The 13,928-nt window shown below is 45.5% G+C and overlaps 1 protein-coding gene across 1 annotated transcript; it reads right to left on the bottom strand.

Moving 5' to 3' along the window:
- Nucleotides 1-832: 832 nt before the first annotated feature.
- Nucleotides 833-13,674, bottom strand: ATP6AP1 (ATPase H+ transporting accessory protein 1). Its single transcript, XM_033173107.1, has 10 exons — nt 13,531-13,674; nt 10,172-10,298; nt 8,995-9,069; nt 6,412-6,605; nt 5,050-5,090; nt 4,502-4,587; nt 3,343-3,581; nt 2,688-2,735; nt 2,090-2,330; nt 833-1,722 (listed from the first exon to the last, which is right to left on the bottom strand). Exons 1-10 carry the CDS (start codon nt 13,629-13,631, stop codon nt 1,513-1,515), a joined length of 1,362 nt encoding a protein of 453 aa, XP_033028998.1. The 5' UTR covers nt 13,632-13,674; the 3' UTR covers nt 833-1,512.
- Between the last annotated feature and the right edge of the window lie 254 nt (nt 13,675-13,928).

Raw genomic sequence — 13,928 nt, forward strand, 5'->3', positions numbered from 1 at the left:
GCTCCAGCCCTCTACTCCCTGCCAACAGAGGCTATCACAGAGGTATTAGATAAGTGGACCTTCCTTGTAGCTCACCATGCCGTTTATTATACTGTGGAATCTTTCATTTGGAAAATAGTAAGGTACATAGACCACTTACATACCCAAAATATATTTAGGGTTACAATGATAATGATTCATAAGTCTTATGTCAATGTTGGCATTGCTTGTAAAACTGATATAGGGTTGCATTTAAATAATAATAATACACAACACTCCACTGTATATAATGAGGAGTAAACTTTATCCTTTTTTAAGATTCAGAAGATTTTGGTTTTATTCCTTAATTTTTTGTAACTTTATCCTTTCTATACTGGTAAGGAAGCTAACTTTTTCCTACCTTCTGTAAAAGCCCCCAGTCATACCTAAAGGAGCTTGCCTTGTTAGTCTAGTTCTTTACATTTATTGATACCAGTTGGGTATCATTACGATGCAAAAGTTTAGAGGCACCAAGCTTATGCTAGTTGCTGAATAATATATTTATACTTTTGAAGATCTGAAACATAGAAGATGCACACATTCTTACTGTGTGTTTGTTTGTGTGTATGCACACAAGTATGTATATATCTTAAAGTACCCCCAAAATCACTATGCCAGTGTGCCTGCCCAGTAATGTTGATCATTTATCACTGGACTACGACACTGGTTGCAGGAAGGGAGAGAAAACAGAGGAAGATTACACACTGAGTAGCAAGACATTTCTAGTGGTCAACCCCAAAAGAAAGCTGCTTCGGGATCTCTTCACTTGCAGAGTTTCCTAGAGGAGCTAGACACAGACAGACAGACACACCCACACACCAGAACTCTCATTTTTATTCACATCGTTCAAGGTGACTTAACAGCAAGGGGTCACAGGAAGGAAGCCCCCACCCACCCTGATCATGGAGTCCTAAATACTGAGTCACTGTAAACAGAATTAATCACAGATACCACATAAATAAATAAGGAGGGGAGCACTTATAATACAGCTGGAAACAAGGACTCGGGAAAGGGGGGAAGGTAAGGAAACTTTTTAACACCACCACAATGAACTTAGAGGATGTACATCAGAAAGCAAGCCTGATTCTGTCCCGCTGGACAGAACTGAAGGGGAATGGCAGTGCATCCTTGAAGATATTTACCTTCAAGCAAAGTTCAGTGCAGACAGCCATGATGCTGCAATAGACATAGGATATGCACTTCCATACAATAGTAAAACTACACCTCCCCTCTTGTTTACATCATGTCCCTTGGGATGTTTTAGGCTGGAGAAGCTAGAAAGAATCAAAGGAGAGAAAAGAAGTAACCAAGGAATGTCAGTGGAGAAGCAGTTATTGGGCAAAAGGAAGAAAGGCTAAGGGACTGGGACCAATAGGGTTTAATGCATTGTGCTGGGCAGGTGCGGGGGAAGGAGATGTGACAACAGATGGAATGAACAGAACAAACCCAGCCCTGTAAGGAAGATCCCAGGGCAGGGAGTACATGAACTGGCCCCTACTCCGTCTGGGGCACAGATATGGTAGGTCCCTTGGGGTCATCAAAACGGTCCATAGTCTTGAGACTCATGACCATGTGGAGGCCATAGGTGAAAATGGCAACAAGAAGCAGGGAGGTCAGCAACCCCATCCAGATTCCAGGAGAGAAGAAGCCGGCACAGTCACTGGCGTAAGAAAATCTTTCACCTGTCACATTATAGCTCTGGATCTAAAAGGAAAAAGATTTCATGCGTTAGTGATGGAGGCTGATTTGTGGTGTCCCCCCTCACTCAACACATTCTGTTAACACAGCATAGGACGAAACCTAGTTCTACTTTAGAGGCTGTAAGAGGGCTGTGGGAGGGGGTGTAAGAGTCCCTTAAGGTTTGCTCAGAGAAAGGAAGTGATACCCATACACCTCCCACTGCTAGAAGAGCTTGTAAAAGCCTTGATCCAAGTTTGGGATCACAAAACAGTACATCAGAAGGAGACTGTCAATGAACTGTCTTCCTAAAAAATATAAAACAGAGGGCAGTGGAAAAAACTATTGACAAAGCCTACTACAAAGCAAAGTATACGCTCCCACTGTGACATACCTGAAAATTCATCATGAAAACCCTCCACTGGCTAGCAAAACTGTTGTTGGGTATTAACATGGCTTCTGAAGAGGTTGGATGACTGGTCACATAGGTGCAGGCAAAAGAATAATCGCTGGGTGCCACAATTTGGGTGGCATTGAAGAGAGCTGGGGGGTTCTGAGGCCTGACCAGCTCCACACTGTGGAGGGTAAACCAGTACCGTGCAGAAACTGGGTACAGGATGTTCGTCATGCGGAACCTGAGGGGAGAACAGGGGTGCAAAGAAAGTGAAGACCAACAGCTGGTAAGGTCACCTGGAGCAGATCTCTAAAATCCAGTTAGACTTCCCCATCACCCCACCCCAAATCATGAAGTATTTCTCAAACCTCAATTGCAGAATCTCTTTGGAATGGCAGGGCTCTGTCATCTTACTCCCTGAAATAGTTCCCATCTCCTTTTACTGGAGACTTCTAAGACCCTCTTAAAGTTTTGACTAAATGTTGCCCACCTGGCTGCTTATGGACTTAAGACTCAAAAAGGGAGGTATAAATTGCCAAGTGATTATATACGATGTCATAAAAACAAAACTCTGAGGAGCTGTGTCCAACATACTTACGTGATTTTCAGTGGAACCCCGCCCACATTTGAGTATTTCAGTACCAACCTACAATGCAGAAAGAAAACAGAAGTGTTAAAACCCAGAATATACCCTCCCACCCATCATTTCTGTAGCCTTGCCTCAGCCCTTAACCAATTTCGTGAGAAGAGGGAGTATTTTAAGCCCAGTTTCCTAGTTTGTAAGACCACAGAGAGTCAAGTTGCAGGGAAATGCAGGCATTCTGAGATCTCATCTAGGAACCCAGAGACAGTGGTGAGCAGGACTCCTCATGGTTTAGAGACAGGGCTTCCACCCCTGCCCTCCCCGCCCCCCCCCCCCCCGGCCTCCCAACATGGCTGGAGATGCAAAACTGCACCAATCAGTAATTATATGGAGATTTGTTTGCAAGCCACCATCTGGCTGTTTGTGCAAACTGCACGTTGTCTTGTCTCTGTGTTTTATTGGCGTAACACAGAAGACAAGCCATTTTTGGCTTACAACACGCACACACTTTTGGTCCTCTTCAGTACCACTGGCAGCCAACATCCTTACTGCATCCCACACGCTTTCCCCAACTGTCCCAGCTTCTGCTTTTGCCTCAAGCCCTCTCTTCCTCATTCCTACCATCCATCATGCACCTGATCTCAGATCCCTTGCCCAGCCCTCAACTCACTCAGAAGCATTAGGCGTCCACTTGGACTCGTCCACATTGACAGAGCGTCGCTCTCCAAATGTGAGGTTAGTAAGATCATGCCATGTTGTGCCATTAAAAGCCACGGAGAAGTTGCTGGCCCAGAAGAGTATCTGTGGGGTCCCAGTGACAGGGTACCGAAGTGGTGCAGCTCCAGTTTCCTTCTGGAGCAGCTGCCGACCCAGCCTCTCAGGAACCATATCAGAGATATCTCGAACAACCTGGAAGGCACAAGGGGAGTAAAATGGGATCGAAAGGCTTCAGAGAACTGCCGGTGCTGCAACTTTAAGTGCCTCCCCCAAATGAGCCTCTCTTCCCCAGTACCTCTCGCTTTGCTACAGGGAACTAGGCAGAGGGCCTTCTCGGTAGTGGCACCCGCCCTGTGGAACGCCCTCCCATCAGGGGTCAGAGATAACTACCTGTCATTTAGAAAACACCTGAAGGCAGCCCTGTTTAGGGAAGTTTTTAATCTGTGACTTTGTATTGTATTTTGATATTTGTTGGAAGCCACCAAGAGTGGCCGGGGAGACCCAGCCAAATGAACAGGGTATAAATAAATATTATTATTATTATTATTATTATTATTATTATTATTATTATTATTATTGCTTAGACAAGCTTAGGATGCGTTGCTTTAAGAGCCATGGCTATCCGTAGCCAAACACAGCAGGGCCCACTCAATAATGGCACTAGTTCCCTGAAAAACTTGCCCCAAAATCTTACCAAGCTCCTATAGCAGGCTTCCTCAACCTCAGCCCTCCAGATGTTTTTGGCCTACAACTCCCATGATCCCTAGCTAGCAGTACCATTGTAGTCTCAAAACATCTGGAGGGCCAAGAGTGAGGAAGTCTGTCCTACAGCGCTGGCTTTCTTAGCAAAAATCATAAAACAAAACACACTTTGTTTTTAAAGAGTGTTTGGATAATCCTGCTGGTTTATCTACCTTAATGTATTTTTAGTTTACTGTGTTTTAATTGTTCTTAAATGCTTGCATCCCATGAATGTGGTGTCTGCCTTGGGAACAATGTTTGGGCAGGGCATAAATGGAAGTTAATGAGGTGAAAGGACATTCCCGGGAATGGAGGAACACTCAGAGCAGGTATCTAACCAAGGTAGGATAGGAATCTAAAGAGCCATGTACCCGTGAGGGCTGCAAAGCAGTCAGGATGGCCGTGTAGGGGATGTCCTCCGACTGAAGAGCACTCAAAACCTGACCAAGGATTTCATCTGCAAAGAAAATCTTGTTTTAGAAACTCTCTAAAGGCTAGAGACTCCAACTTACGAAAGCAGAAGCCCATGAAAAAACTTCAGTCCTAAGCTTATATCCTAAGAATCCAGCCTCATTTATAATTGCACCTAACTTCCTGGCTTTCCTATAAGACTGGTGTCCTTTCTCAGAGAACAGCAGTCACTTTACAGCTATGGCTCATTTGCATGCATTAATTCACAGAGAAATATGCAGATTGTAGTTGCTCCCCCACTCCCTATTTACTGAACTTATATCCTGCCCTTCTTCCTGAAGGAGCCCAAGACCTCCAACTGCGAGGCAACAAATACCCACCTAGAAAACTAAATGCAAAGCCAACCTTGGTGCCAGTATACCCTCTAGACGTTCCAAGTAGCAAACTCTCAACCCAAGCTCAGCCCCATCCTAAAAGCTTCCAAACAACCCTGCTCCACAATGCTCACCATTGCTGGTTAGAACTTCCTTTGGGGCCATGAGACTAGAGCTGGAAGGTGGAGGATGAGGAAAGAGAGAGAGAGAAGTAAGTTCTGTTATCTTCTGTATATAGGAAATGTCATCAATGCCATCCTAGTTGGTGGGACAGGTTTTTGTCATTGGTTCAATGGCATCTGTGACCATGTTGCCTCTCCATGTACAATAATCTGGGACAGAAGACTCCCCACAACTCTGGCAACTGAACGTACATTTTAAGACCATGCAGCAGCACTGATGGGTTTGTTTGGAACACCAGGGCAGCCATCCTTGGCTTGGTGCCCTCCAGATGTTTTAGGCTACAATCCCCATCAGCCCCAGCCAGCATGGCCAACCATCAGGCACGGTGGGAGTTGTAGTACAACAACTTCTGGAGGGCAGCAGGTTGGGGAAGGCTGTGCTAAGGGAAGTATAATATACACTTGGGAACGGGGAATTTTGAAGCAGAAAATGAGGGTTGCGTCCATATACCCTATAAGAACAGGAAAGTACAAGTGCCAAGACACAATGGCAGGCTGGAAGGACCAGGTACAGCAGAACAGGTTGAAGACATTAAGATCTTGGGGTGCCAAGGGGTGTCAACCATGAGAGCTGGAAACTTGCTTTTTCAAAGTTAAAATAAGTTAAGTTTCTCAGAATGTTAAATTTCATGCTAAATAGCATGCTCCGTTCTTTGGAAGTTAACCTCATGAATACACCAGGGCAGCTCATGCATTAGGGGAGGTAAAGCAATTTGCTTCATGGAGAGCCAGTGTGGTGTAGTGGTTAAGAGCGGTAGACTTGTAATCTGGTGAACCGGGTTCGCGTCCCCGCTCTTCCACATGCAGCTGCTGGGTGACCTTGGGCTAGTCACACTTCTCTGAAGTCTCTCAGCCCCACTCACTTCACAGAGTGTTTGTTGTGGGAGAGGAAGGGAAAGGAGAATGTTAGCCGCTTTGAGACTCCTTCGGGTGGTGATAAAGTGGGATATCAAATCCAAACTCCTCCTCCTCCTCCTCCTCTTCTTCTTCTTCTTCTTCAGTCGTAAGATCCACCCACAATGCTGTGCTGCTGCCAGCCCCACCAAGGCTTCATCTGCACTGCTAACATGGCCCCAATGCCTTCACTATTGCACCCTTACCGCTGCTGTTGCATTGTGGGAGCAACGCAGCCACGGGTACAGTTGTGGTGATGGGGCTGGCAGTAGCGCAGGCATGATAGTGGGGGCATGGAGGGGGCCCAGACCTGCGGAGGGGGGCATTGTCGTGGGGCTGGGCAGAAGATTCCACTTTGCACCCAGTGCCACGGGGCCCCTTGGCAATGTAAGGAAATGTACCATGGAGCTGGTTACAAACCCAGTGGCATATGGCAGTCGTATCAACAGCAGGGCTGGCAGGCTGGCGTTGAGCCGCAGCTCTTGCAGGGTGTTCTGATCTACGTGAAGAGGAGATATGCCCAGCTTGGCCTTCAAGAAGGCGGGGACAGCACTGGCTGCAAACCAATCCACAGATGGAAGCACCAAGGACGACGGAGCGGCACCAAGCGCATTCTGTCAGAAAGACAGGGTTAAGAGTTAGAGCCAGAGCTACAGGCACAGGATTTCCTAAGGCAAACAGCATGCCTCCCCCAGCCTGGTGCTTTCCAGATAATGTCGGACAACAACACGCATCATCAATTGTCACATGGCTGTGGTTGGAATTCAGAGCTCATTCCGAGACATGCAACTTTCGGAAAATGTACAATGTGTTGAACAAGAAAGTTGTGTGTTGAGAAGGCTTACTGTCAATGCCCCCCACTTGCAAGGCATCTAAAATTCTGTGTGGCCACTAATGAACCACAGATAGTTTGCAGTAAAGACACAGATATACGTTTGTATTGCATAAGAAATCCAGCAGCAGTTTAAATGCAGACATGTCCATCTTGCTTGATGAAAAGGGTTGGAATTTCCAGAATGAACTTAGTCCATTTCTGAACATATATAGTGGAAAGCATACACACTGCTTCTCCTTTGATCAAGCTTATGCACCCTTCTAAGAATGCTTCCAGGTGGCTTCTTCCTCCAGCAAACATAAAAACAGCAGGCAGGTTGGTAAGGGAGACAGAGGTGTTATTTCATAGAAGTAGTACATGTAGGATGAGAATTTGGCACTAACACTGCTGGCATTACATTGCAGATTTACAGTATTTTTATCCTTCTCTCCATCATAAAGGAAAAGGAAAAGAATGCTAGGGGGGCTTACATATCTCAATAATAAGACAGCCCCTGCCTTCAGGCTTACAATTTAGAAGTCACAACACAAATGGAAAAAGGGATTGGCGAGTGGGGGAAGCAAATTTAGGCACTAGTTCTTAGTTACATAATTTTTGAAACAACTAGCTAGACTGGAACGAGTTCAAGGAGAGAAGGAGCCAGAAACTACTAAGTCTTTCAGCCGAGTCAATGGAGAGGCCCTGCATTCCCATCTCTCCCTCTGCTATTGTCTGACAGAATGGCTGCTGCTAGGTAACAGTGGAGACAGGAGGCAGGTGAACTACTAAAGGCCAGCATGACAATCTACTGATTCCTAGCATAAAGTAATTTTTAAAATTGTCTCTAAGAAGAAGGTAGTGTTTGCCTGACCAATGCATGTGATGCTCAGTTCATGCACTGGCTGTTTCACTCTTTCCAAGGACATCATTCCATACGACAGTGAATCATTTCCATCTCTAGAAAGAACTTCTCTAAAGCCAGGAGTTAGGTTTTGTGCAACACACTTTTGAAGCATTTCAGAATCCTACCCTGATGAAAAATATTTAGCATCTTCAGCGGGGTATTCTATGTTTCTTTTATATTTCAATTTGTAATTTCTTTTCCAAAAATATAATTTATTTAGGTTCTCACACACCTTGGGTTCTTTGGAAGAGCCAATATCCAGCAAAGCCTCTGACAGCTTAGAAACAAGTTATTGTTGCTTTATCTTTTATTTAATTCAGAAGAGAGGTGAATGGTTCACAGAGGAAATGTACATGTACTTAATTTTTTGCCAGACCTACACCCAACTGCTGGCATCTTCCAATTCTAGCCAAGACAAAACTTGGCTTGTTAAGGTTGTAGCTAGAATAAAGTATAATCAAAGTTTCATTCCACACTTTGTCCAAGGATGCAAGTTTCTCCCCCATCCCCCAGCTCAAGTTATTTTTCTTCACTTTATCCTCTAATCCAGCCTTTCTCAACCTTGGATCCCAAGGTACTACAACCCCCATCTTCCCTGACCACTGGTCCTGCTGGCTAGGGGCGATGAGAGTTGTAGTTGGGGACCCAAGGTTGATAAAGATTGCTGCAACCCAAGGAAGTGGAACCTGCGTTCCTTAACATGTTGATGGGCTACAAAGCCCATTATCCCTCATTATTGGCCATGCTGGCTGGAGCTGATGGCACCTGGAGCCTAACGATATCTGAAGGGCCCCTATACCAACAGAGGATCAAAGAGCAGGAGTAAGATGCTCCATCTTACACTGTAGACCATGGAAAGAATGGGAAAAGCACAACCCTAGTTAGCTATACCAGAACTTGAATTTACAATTGCTCTTAAAGTTCCTCTTTTTTTTTTATTCTTGACACAGCACTGCACTGCAGTGGCCCATCAAAAGTATAGTCGTATACAGTGATACCTCGGGTTAAGAACTTAATTCATTCTGGAGGTCCATTCTTAACCTGAAACTGTTCTTAACTTGAGGTACCACTTTAGCTAATGGGGCCTCCCGCTGCTGCTGCTGCGCCAGAGCACGATTTCTGTTCTCATCCTGAAGCAAAGTTCTTAACCCAAGGTACTATTTCTGGGTTAGCGGAGTCTGTAACCTGAAGCATCTGTAACCTGAAGTGTCTGTAACCTGAGGTACCACTGTATATAAAAGCAGGGGGAGACTCCCCAAAGTATAGCTCCCCAATTCTCACTTACCTCCAGATTGGGGAAGGCACTGTCTGGCTTGTTTCCAAAAACCCCTCCATAGGCTGTGAAATCCTCAACACTGAGCTGGGAGAGAAGAATGATTTTTTTAAACTTTTTAAAAGTACAATTTTTAATGTTTCACAGTGATGCTTTTGTATTGTGTTTAAAAATATTTTTTTCATTCTGATTGCAGTTCAAACACACAGAATAAAGAAAAAACTAGGGACAGGGGAAAGCTTTTGACAGCAAGCACTGTGCAGGCTCCCAAACCCTCCAGATTAGAAGCAGCCTAGCTTCTCCAGCCTCCATCTTATATTTTCCCTCAATCATGTTAACAAACTGTAGATGCAAAAAACAGCCTAGCCACAATTAGACTTAATCATCAGAGGAACTAGCAAAGAGGGGGGGGGTGATAAATGGAATGAGGAAGTGATAAATAGAGAGTCATGAGACACCCAATTCACATGACCAGCAGAAAAAAAGTTTCTTCTTCTTTATGCTGTACAAGCTCTAAAAAGACTACAAGCACCTCTTTCTGCTCAAGCCCCAAATGGATGAAATGGATTAAAACAGCCCTTTGGACAATTATTGAATTATGCAGTTGAAAAAAAAATGCCATTTCCAGAAGATAATTCTGACCTCTGAAATGAGAACTAGATTAAGTGGGGGAGAGGGGGCTGAAGGGTATGCCTGAAGTAAAAAGTGAATAATTGAAAACTGCCAAGCCAGTTAATGGCTCCCAACCATAAAAGAGCCAAGTGTGTTTAGCTTGGAGAAGGGGCGATTAAGGGGAAACATGACAGTGGTCTCCAAATATCTGAAGGTGTGTCATGCAGAAGAAGAAGCAAACTTGTCCTCTGCTGTCAAGAGAACAGGACTAGAAGATAGGGGCGGAAATTGCAGGGAAGCAGATTTTGACTAAATAGTGGAAGAAATTTCCTATTGGTGAGAGCTATTTAGGCAGAAGCTGGACGGCCATCTGCCAGGGATGCTGCCATTGCCTCCTGCACTGCACAGCCTACACTGAGCATAGGTTTGACCTAAATGACCTCCATAATTCTACAAACTCTCAGCACTGTCACAACAAACCCCAGGGTTCCTTAGGAAGGAAAACTTTTCACTGAAGATCTGCATCCGTGGTGCATTTGTGTCCTCAGCAAAGAGCTCTGCCAGGGGCCACACTCACTTTCTCCTGAAGGAACAACAGCACATTGTGAGGTCCGCCGTCTAGTGCAGAGTCCAGTAAAGCTGCAAGCTGAGTTTCTGTCACCACATGGCCCTCATGTGGTGCTGCCAAGGGAGACCATAAGGAGCTGTATTCACAAAAGGAAGACACACACACAGTGAGAAAGGGATAGACACAGAAACAGAGGCATAAAAAGAGCAGTTGTGATTACGTAGATTGTCTTGTATTTCACAGGTGCCATCTCCCAACTCTTAGACTAGCAGATAGGAATACAGTCATACCTTGGACTTCCAAAACGTTCGAAAACCAAATCATGGCTTCTGATTGGCTGCAGGAAGCTCCTGCAGCCAATCAGAAGCAGTGGAAGCCCCATTGGACATTTGGATTCCAAAAGAATGTTCACAAACCAGAACAATCACTTCCGGGTTTGCAGCCAAAACATCCGAGTTTGGAGCCAAAACATCCAAGTTCCAGGGCGTTCGGGATCCAAGCTACGACTGTATATTTCTCTGTTTCATGAGGACTCAAGGGCTACTTCACCCATTACAAAATAAAGGGCAGAGAAACCCAATGAAGGTTTGTGTTCACTATATGGCTGCTGATGAGGCCAACTCAGGCCCCATCTACACTCTGCTATACATTTAAAGCAATATCATACTGCTTTAAACAGTCATGGCTTCCTGGCCTAAAGCATCCTAGGAAATGTTTACAGAGTTCTCTGAAAAGAGGGATTGACTACTAAACCCCTTTGAGAATTGGAGCTCTGCAAAAGAAATGGGTGTATGTGTGTGTCTCAGCATGCTTTACAAACTGCAGCTCCCAGGATGCTTCATGAGAAGCCCCAATGGTTTTGATGATGCTTGAAATGTATAGTGCAGATGGGGCCTTAGTGTTCAAAGTTATGTGCCACGTGCAGGCTGGATTCAAACCCCCAACTCAACCGTATTCTCAGTGGGGAAATCACCATTGTTGGCGTCTACAACTGAAAAATGAGAACAAACTACACAATTCTGAGGAGGAGCAAAACAGTGCAGTATCAAATATCATCTCTAAAACCTGAATTCTACTTAAACAAAAAGGGGTGGTGGTGGTGGTAGGAAAACCAAATGCCAATCCTTCTCACACCCACACCAGGTTGGTTACTAAATGTTTCAAGGACACAAACACTTCTGCATTTGCACAGTCTTAATCAGACTCTGGTCAACTGACCATGGGTTGCTCATCCCCATCCAAGTCTATTGGCTAAGGCAGCCTTCCACAGTCTAGTGCCCTCCAAATGATTTGGAGTACAATACCCATGCTGGCTGGGGCTGATAGGAGTTGTAGTCCACAATGTCTGGAGAGCACCAGACTGAGTTCAGGGCAGTCCAAAGAAGCCCTTTTAAATTCCCAATTCCACCTCCAGTACAATTTCTCACTTTAGAACTGTAGCTCCCCCTCCCCAGGGAAAAGAGAAAAGTAAAAAGTCAGAAAATATAAAATATATAGGGGTCAGAAGGAAAAAATGAAGCAAAACAGGGAGATATTAAATCAGCATAGTGTGAGATGAGGAGGGACACCAAGGAAAACAAATTTACCTTTAGGTGCTAAGTAAGAGTATTATACCAAAGCTGTAGTCCTATACCCACTTATCTGCAACTAAGCCGCACTCCACTCAATGGGACTTGCTTTCAAGTATATATAAAGCTTAGCTGTATAGTACAATTTTGGGGGAGCAAACACATCACACATGAATCAATACCCTGCCCATCCAGTGTCAAAGATGCCACAGCTCAGGCAGCCTCTTTGCCACCTTTGATGTAAGACATGATTTATGAATGACTTTCCCCAAAGATGGAATCCTGCCATTATTTCCACCTGTATGTTGCTCTTTGACAAGAAGAAATCTTTGAAATAACAAAAATCATCATCATCATCATTGTGAGCCTGCAGTGCCAAATGAAGACCAAACTGCTGCTGTTTTTCTAACTATGAGTAGCTCAATTGCCCCATTTTATAAAGCATTTGCTATATTATGCTTTTGGATTGTGTGAGGGAATAGCAATATGCTCAAGTACAATTATGATTCTTAATTACAAATGTGCTTAGAGACATTAAAAGGTGAGATTCGCTACAATCCCTGGCTACACATATTTAGAACTGGCAAACATTTTTGCCACTATAAAGCTGTTGTGAGACTGACAGCCTTCTCTAGATGGCCAAAGGATGAACTAGGGAGCAAATTAGAATTAGCTCTTTCCCCTTTTAGCATTTAATCCTTGCTTGTCCCTGTGGCTGGGCTGATAAGAACAAGGTAAAGGCAACCCAAATGGGCCACCCAAGTCCCTCACTGCCATGCCAAGAGCCCTAGAACCAGCCTTCCACCCTACCATAGGAGTGTGCATTTTTACTCTTACTCTCCAGTAGACATCACAGTACCTAGCAACCCACTGACCTCACTATACTGCTGGGCTAGTTCCATAACCCACCACATACACAGAAGAAAGCCCCACCCTGTCATTCTTGAGTTACAAACTCACACATCAACCACCCCTCTCTGTGATGAGAACTGAAGAATGTTTCATGCTGTCCAGTACCAGAAACTTTATTGTTGGCTAACTCTGGTTTTGCAATGTATTTATGTACTTAAACCTAGATTTGGGTGCAGCTCATTATGGGAAAGCGGCATATAAGTGAACCAATCCATCAGAAAAGCCACCAAACTCTGCATTCAATGCAGCTCATGAACAAACCTGCCACACAACAACACCCTTGCAAACATGCATTTGTGTTGTGTTTCTAAGTGCAGTGCAGCACACTTTCAATACCCGAAGTGTGAACAAGGGCAACCCAGAGCAACTGAAGAGACATTGGGTCTGTGGTTCTCAAGCTTTTCTTGTCTGGGCCATACTTTCAGAATAAAAATTTGCTTGTGGCACACCGAATACATTGGAAAAACAAAAGGAAACAACTCCTGGCAGTGCTTGATTTATCACACAGAACACAACTGCTTTATAAAATGACCATGGGACATCTAGAGAGTACAAAACAATACAGCTACATAAGAACAAGAATCATTACATTCAGTAGAGTATGAGGCGCTTCATCTCAGGGTTTGTGGGCTCGAGCCCCACGTTGGGCAAGAGATTCCTGCACTGCAGGAGGCTAGACTAGATTACCCTCGCGGTCCCTTCCAACTCTACAGTTCTATGATTCCCAAAATACAGTGGTTGCCCTTGATTCTCCTCCCCCCGCCCCGGAGAACCACTGCATTCAGAGGAAGAGGCTAGTTGCCCCTGCGCTTCAAGCCGTCTGCGGGTCTGCCCCCAGGCCGAGGCCAGCCTCACCGCACACCCCCCAGCCCAGGGCTACCCACGTACCTGCGGCTGGACCAAGCCACCAAGGGCACCTGCCCTGTCTGCGCGGACACCAGACCCAGCAGCGCCAGCAGAAGAAACCCAGCCGCCTCCCGCAACGCCATCTTGCCTTCCCTTCTTCCTTGCTCCTTCCAGCTGCGACCCTTCCCCTGCGCGCCCCAGCCAATCAGGACGCTTGGGGAAGCGACGCCCGGAGAGGCGGCCAGTCAGGGCGCGAGGCGGGACCAGCGGCAGCCAATGGGAGCCTCCTGCTCCGCGCTGTTTCCTCCTCCGCCACCCGGCCTCCGACTTCCTGCCCTTCTTGCCCCTGTTCTGGAAAACCCGTTCTGTTCTTCTTGCCCCTGTTCTGGAATTCCCGTCCGCTGTCGCGCGTTTGGCTCGGCGAGAGTCCCGGCCCGGCC

The sequence above is a fragment of the Lacerta agilis genome, chromosome 16, assembly GCF_009819535.1.
Source record: "Lacerta agilis isolate rLacAgi1 chromosome 16, rLacAgi1.pri, whole genome shotgun sequence".
NCBI lineage: Eukaryota > Metazoa > Chordata > Lepidosauria > Squamata > Lacertidae > Lacerta > Lacerta agilis.

Coding starts and splice junctions, on each gene's coding strand:
- ATP6AP1 (XM_033173107.1), bottom strand. CDS start 13,631: ATGGCGTTGCGGGAGGCGGCTGGGTTTCTTCTGCTGGCGCTGCTGGGT. Junction 10,299..13,530: donor GTGGCTTGGTCCAGCCGCAG/GTACGTGGGTAG, acceptor TTGTGAATACAG/CTCCTTATGGTCTCCCTTGG. Junction 3,582..4,501: donor CTGCTTTGCAGCCCTCACGG/GTACATGGCTCT, acceptor TGTGCCTTCCAG/GTTGTTCGAGATATCTCTGA.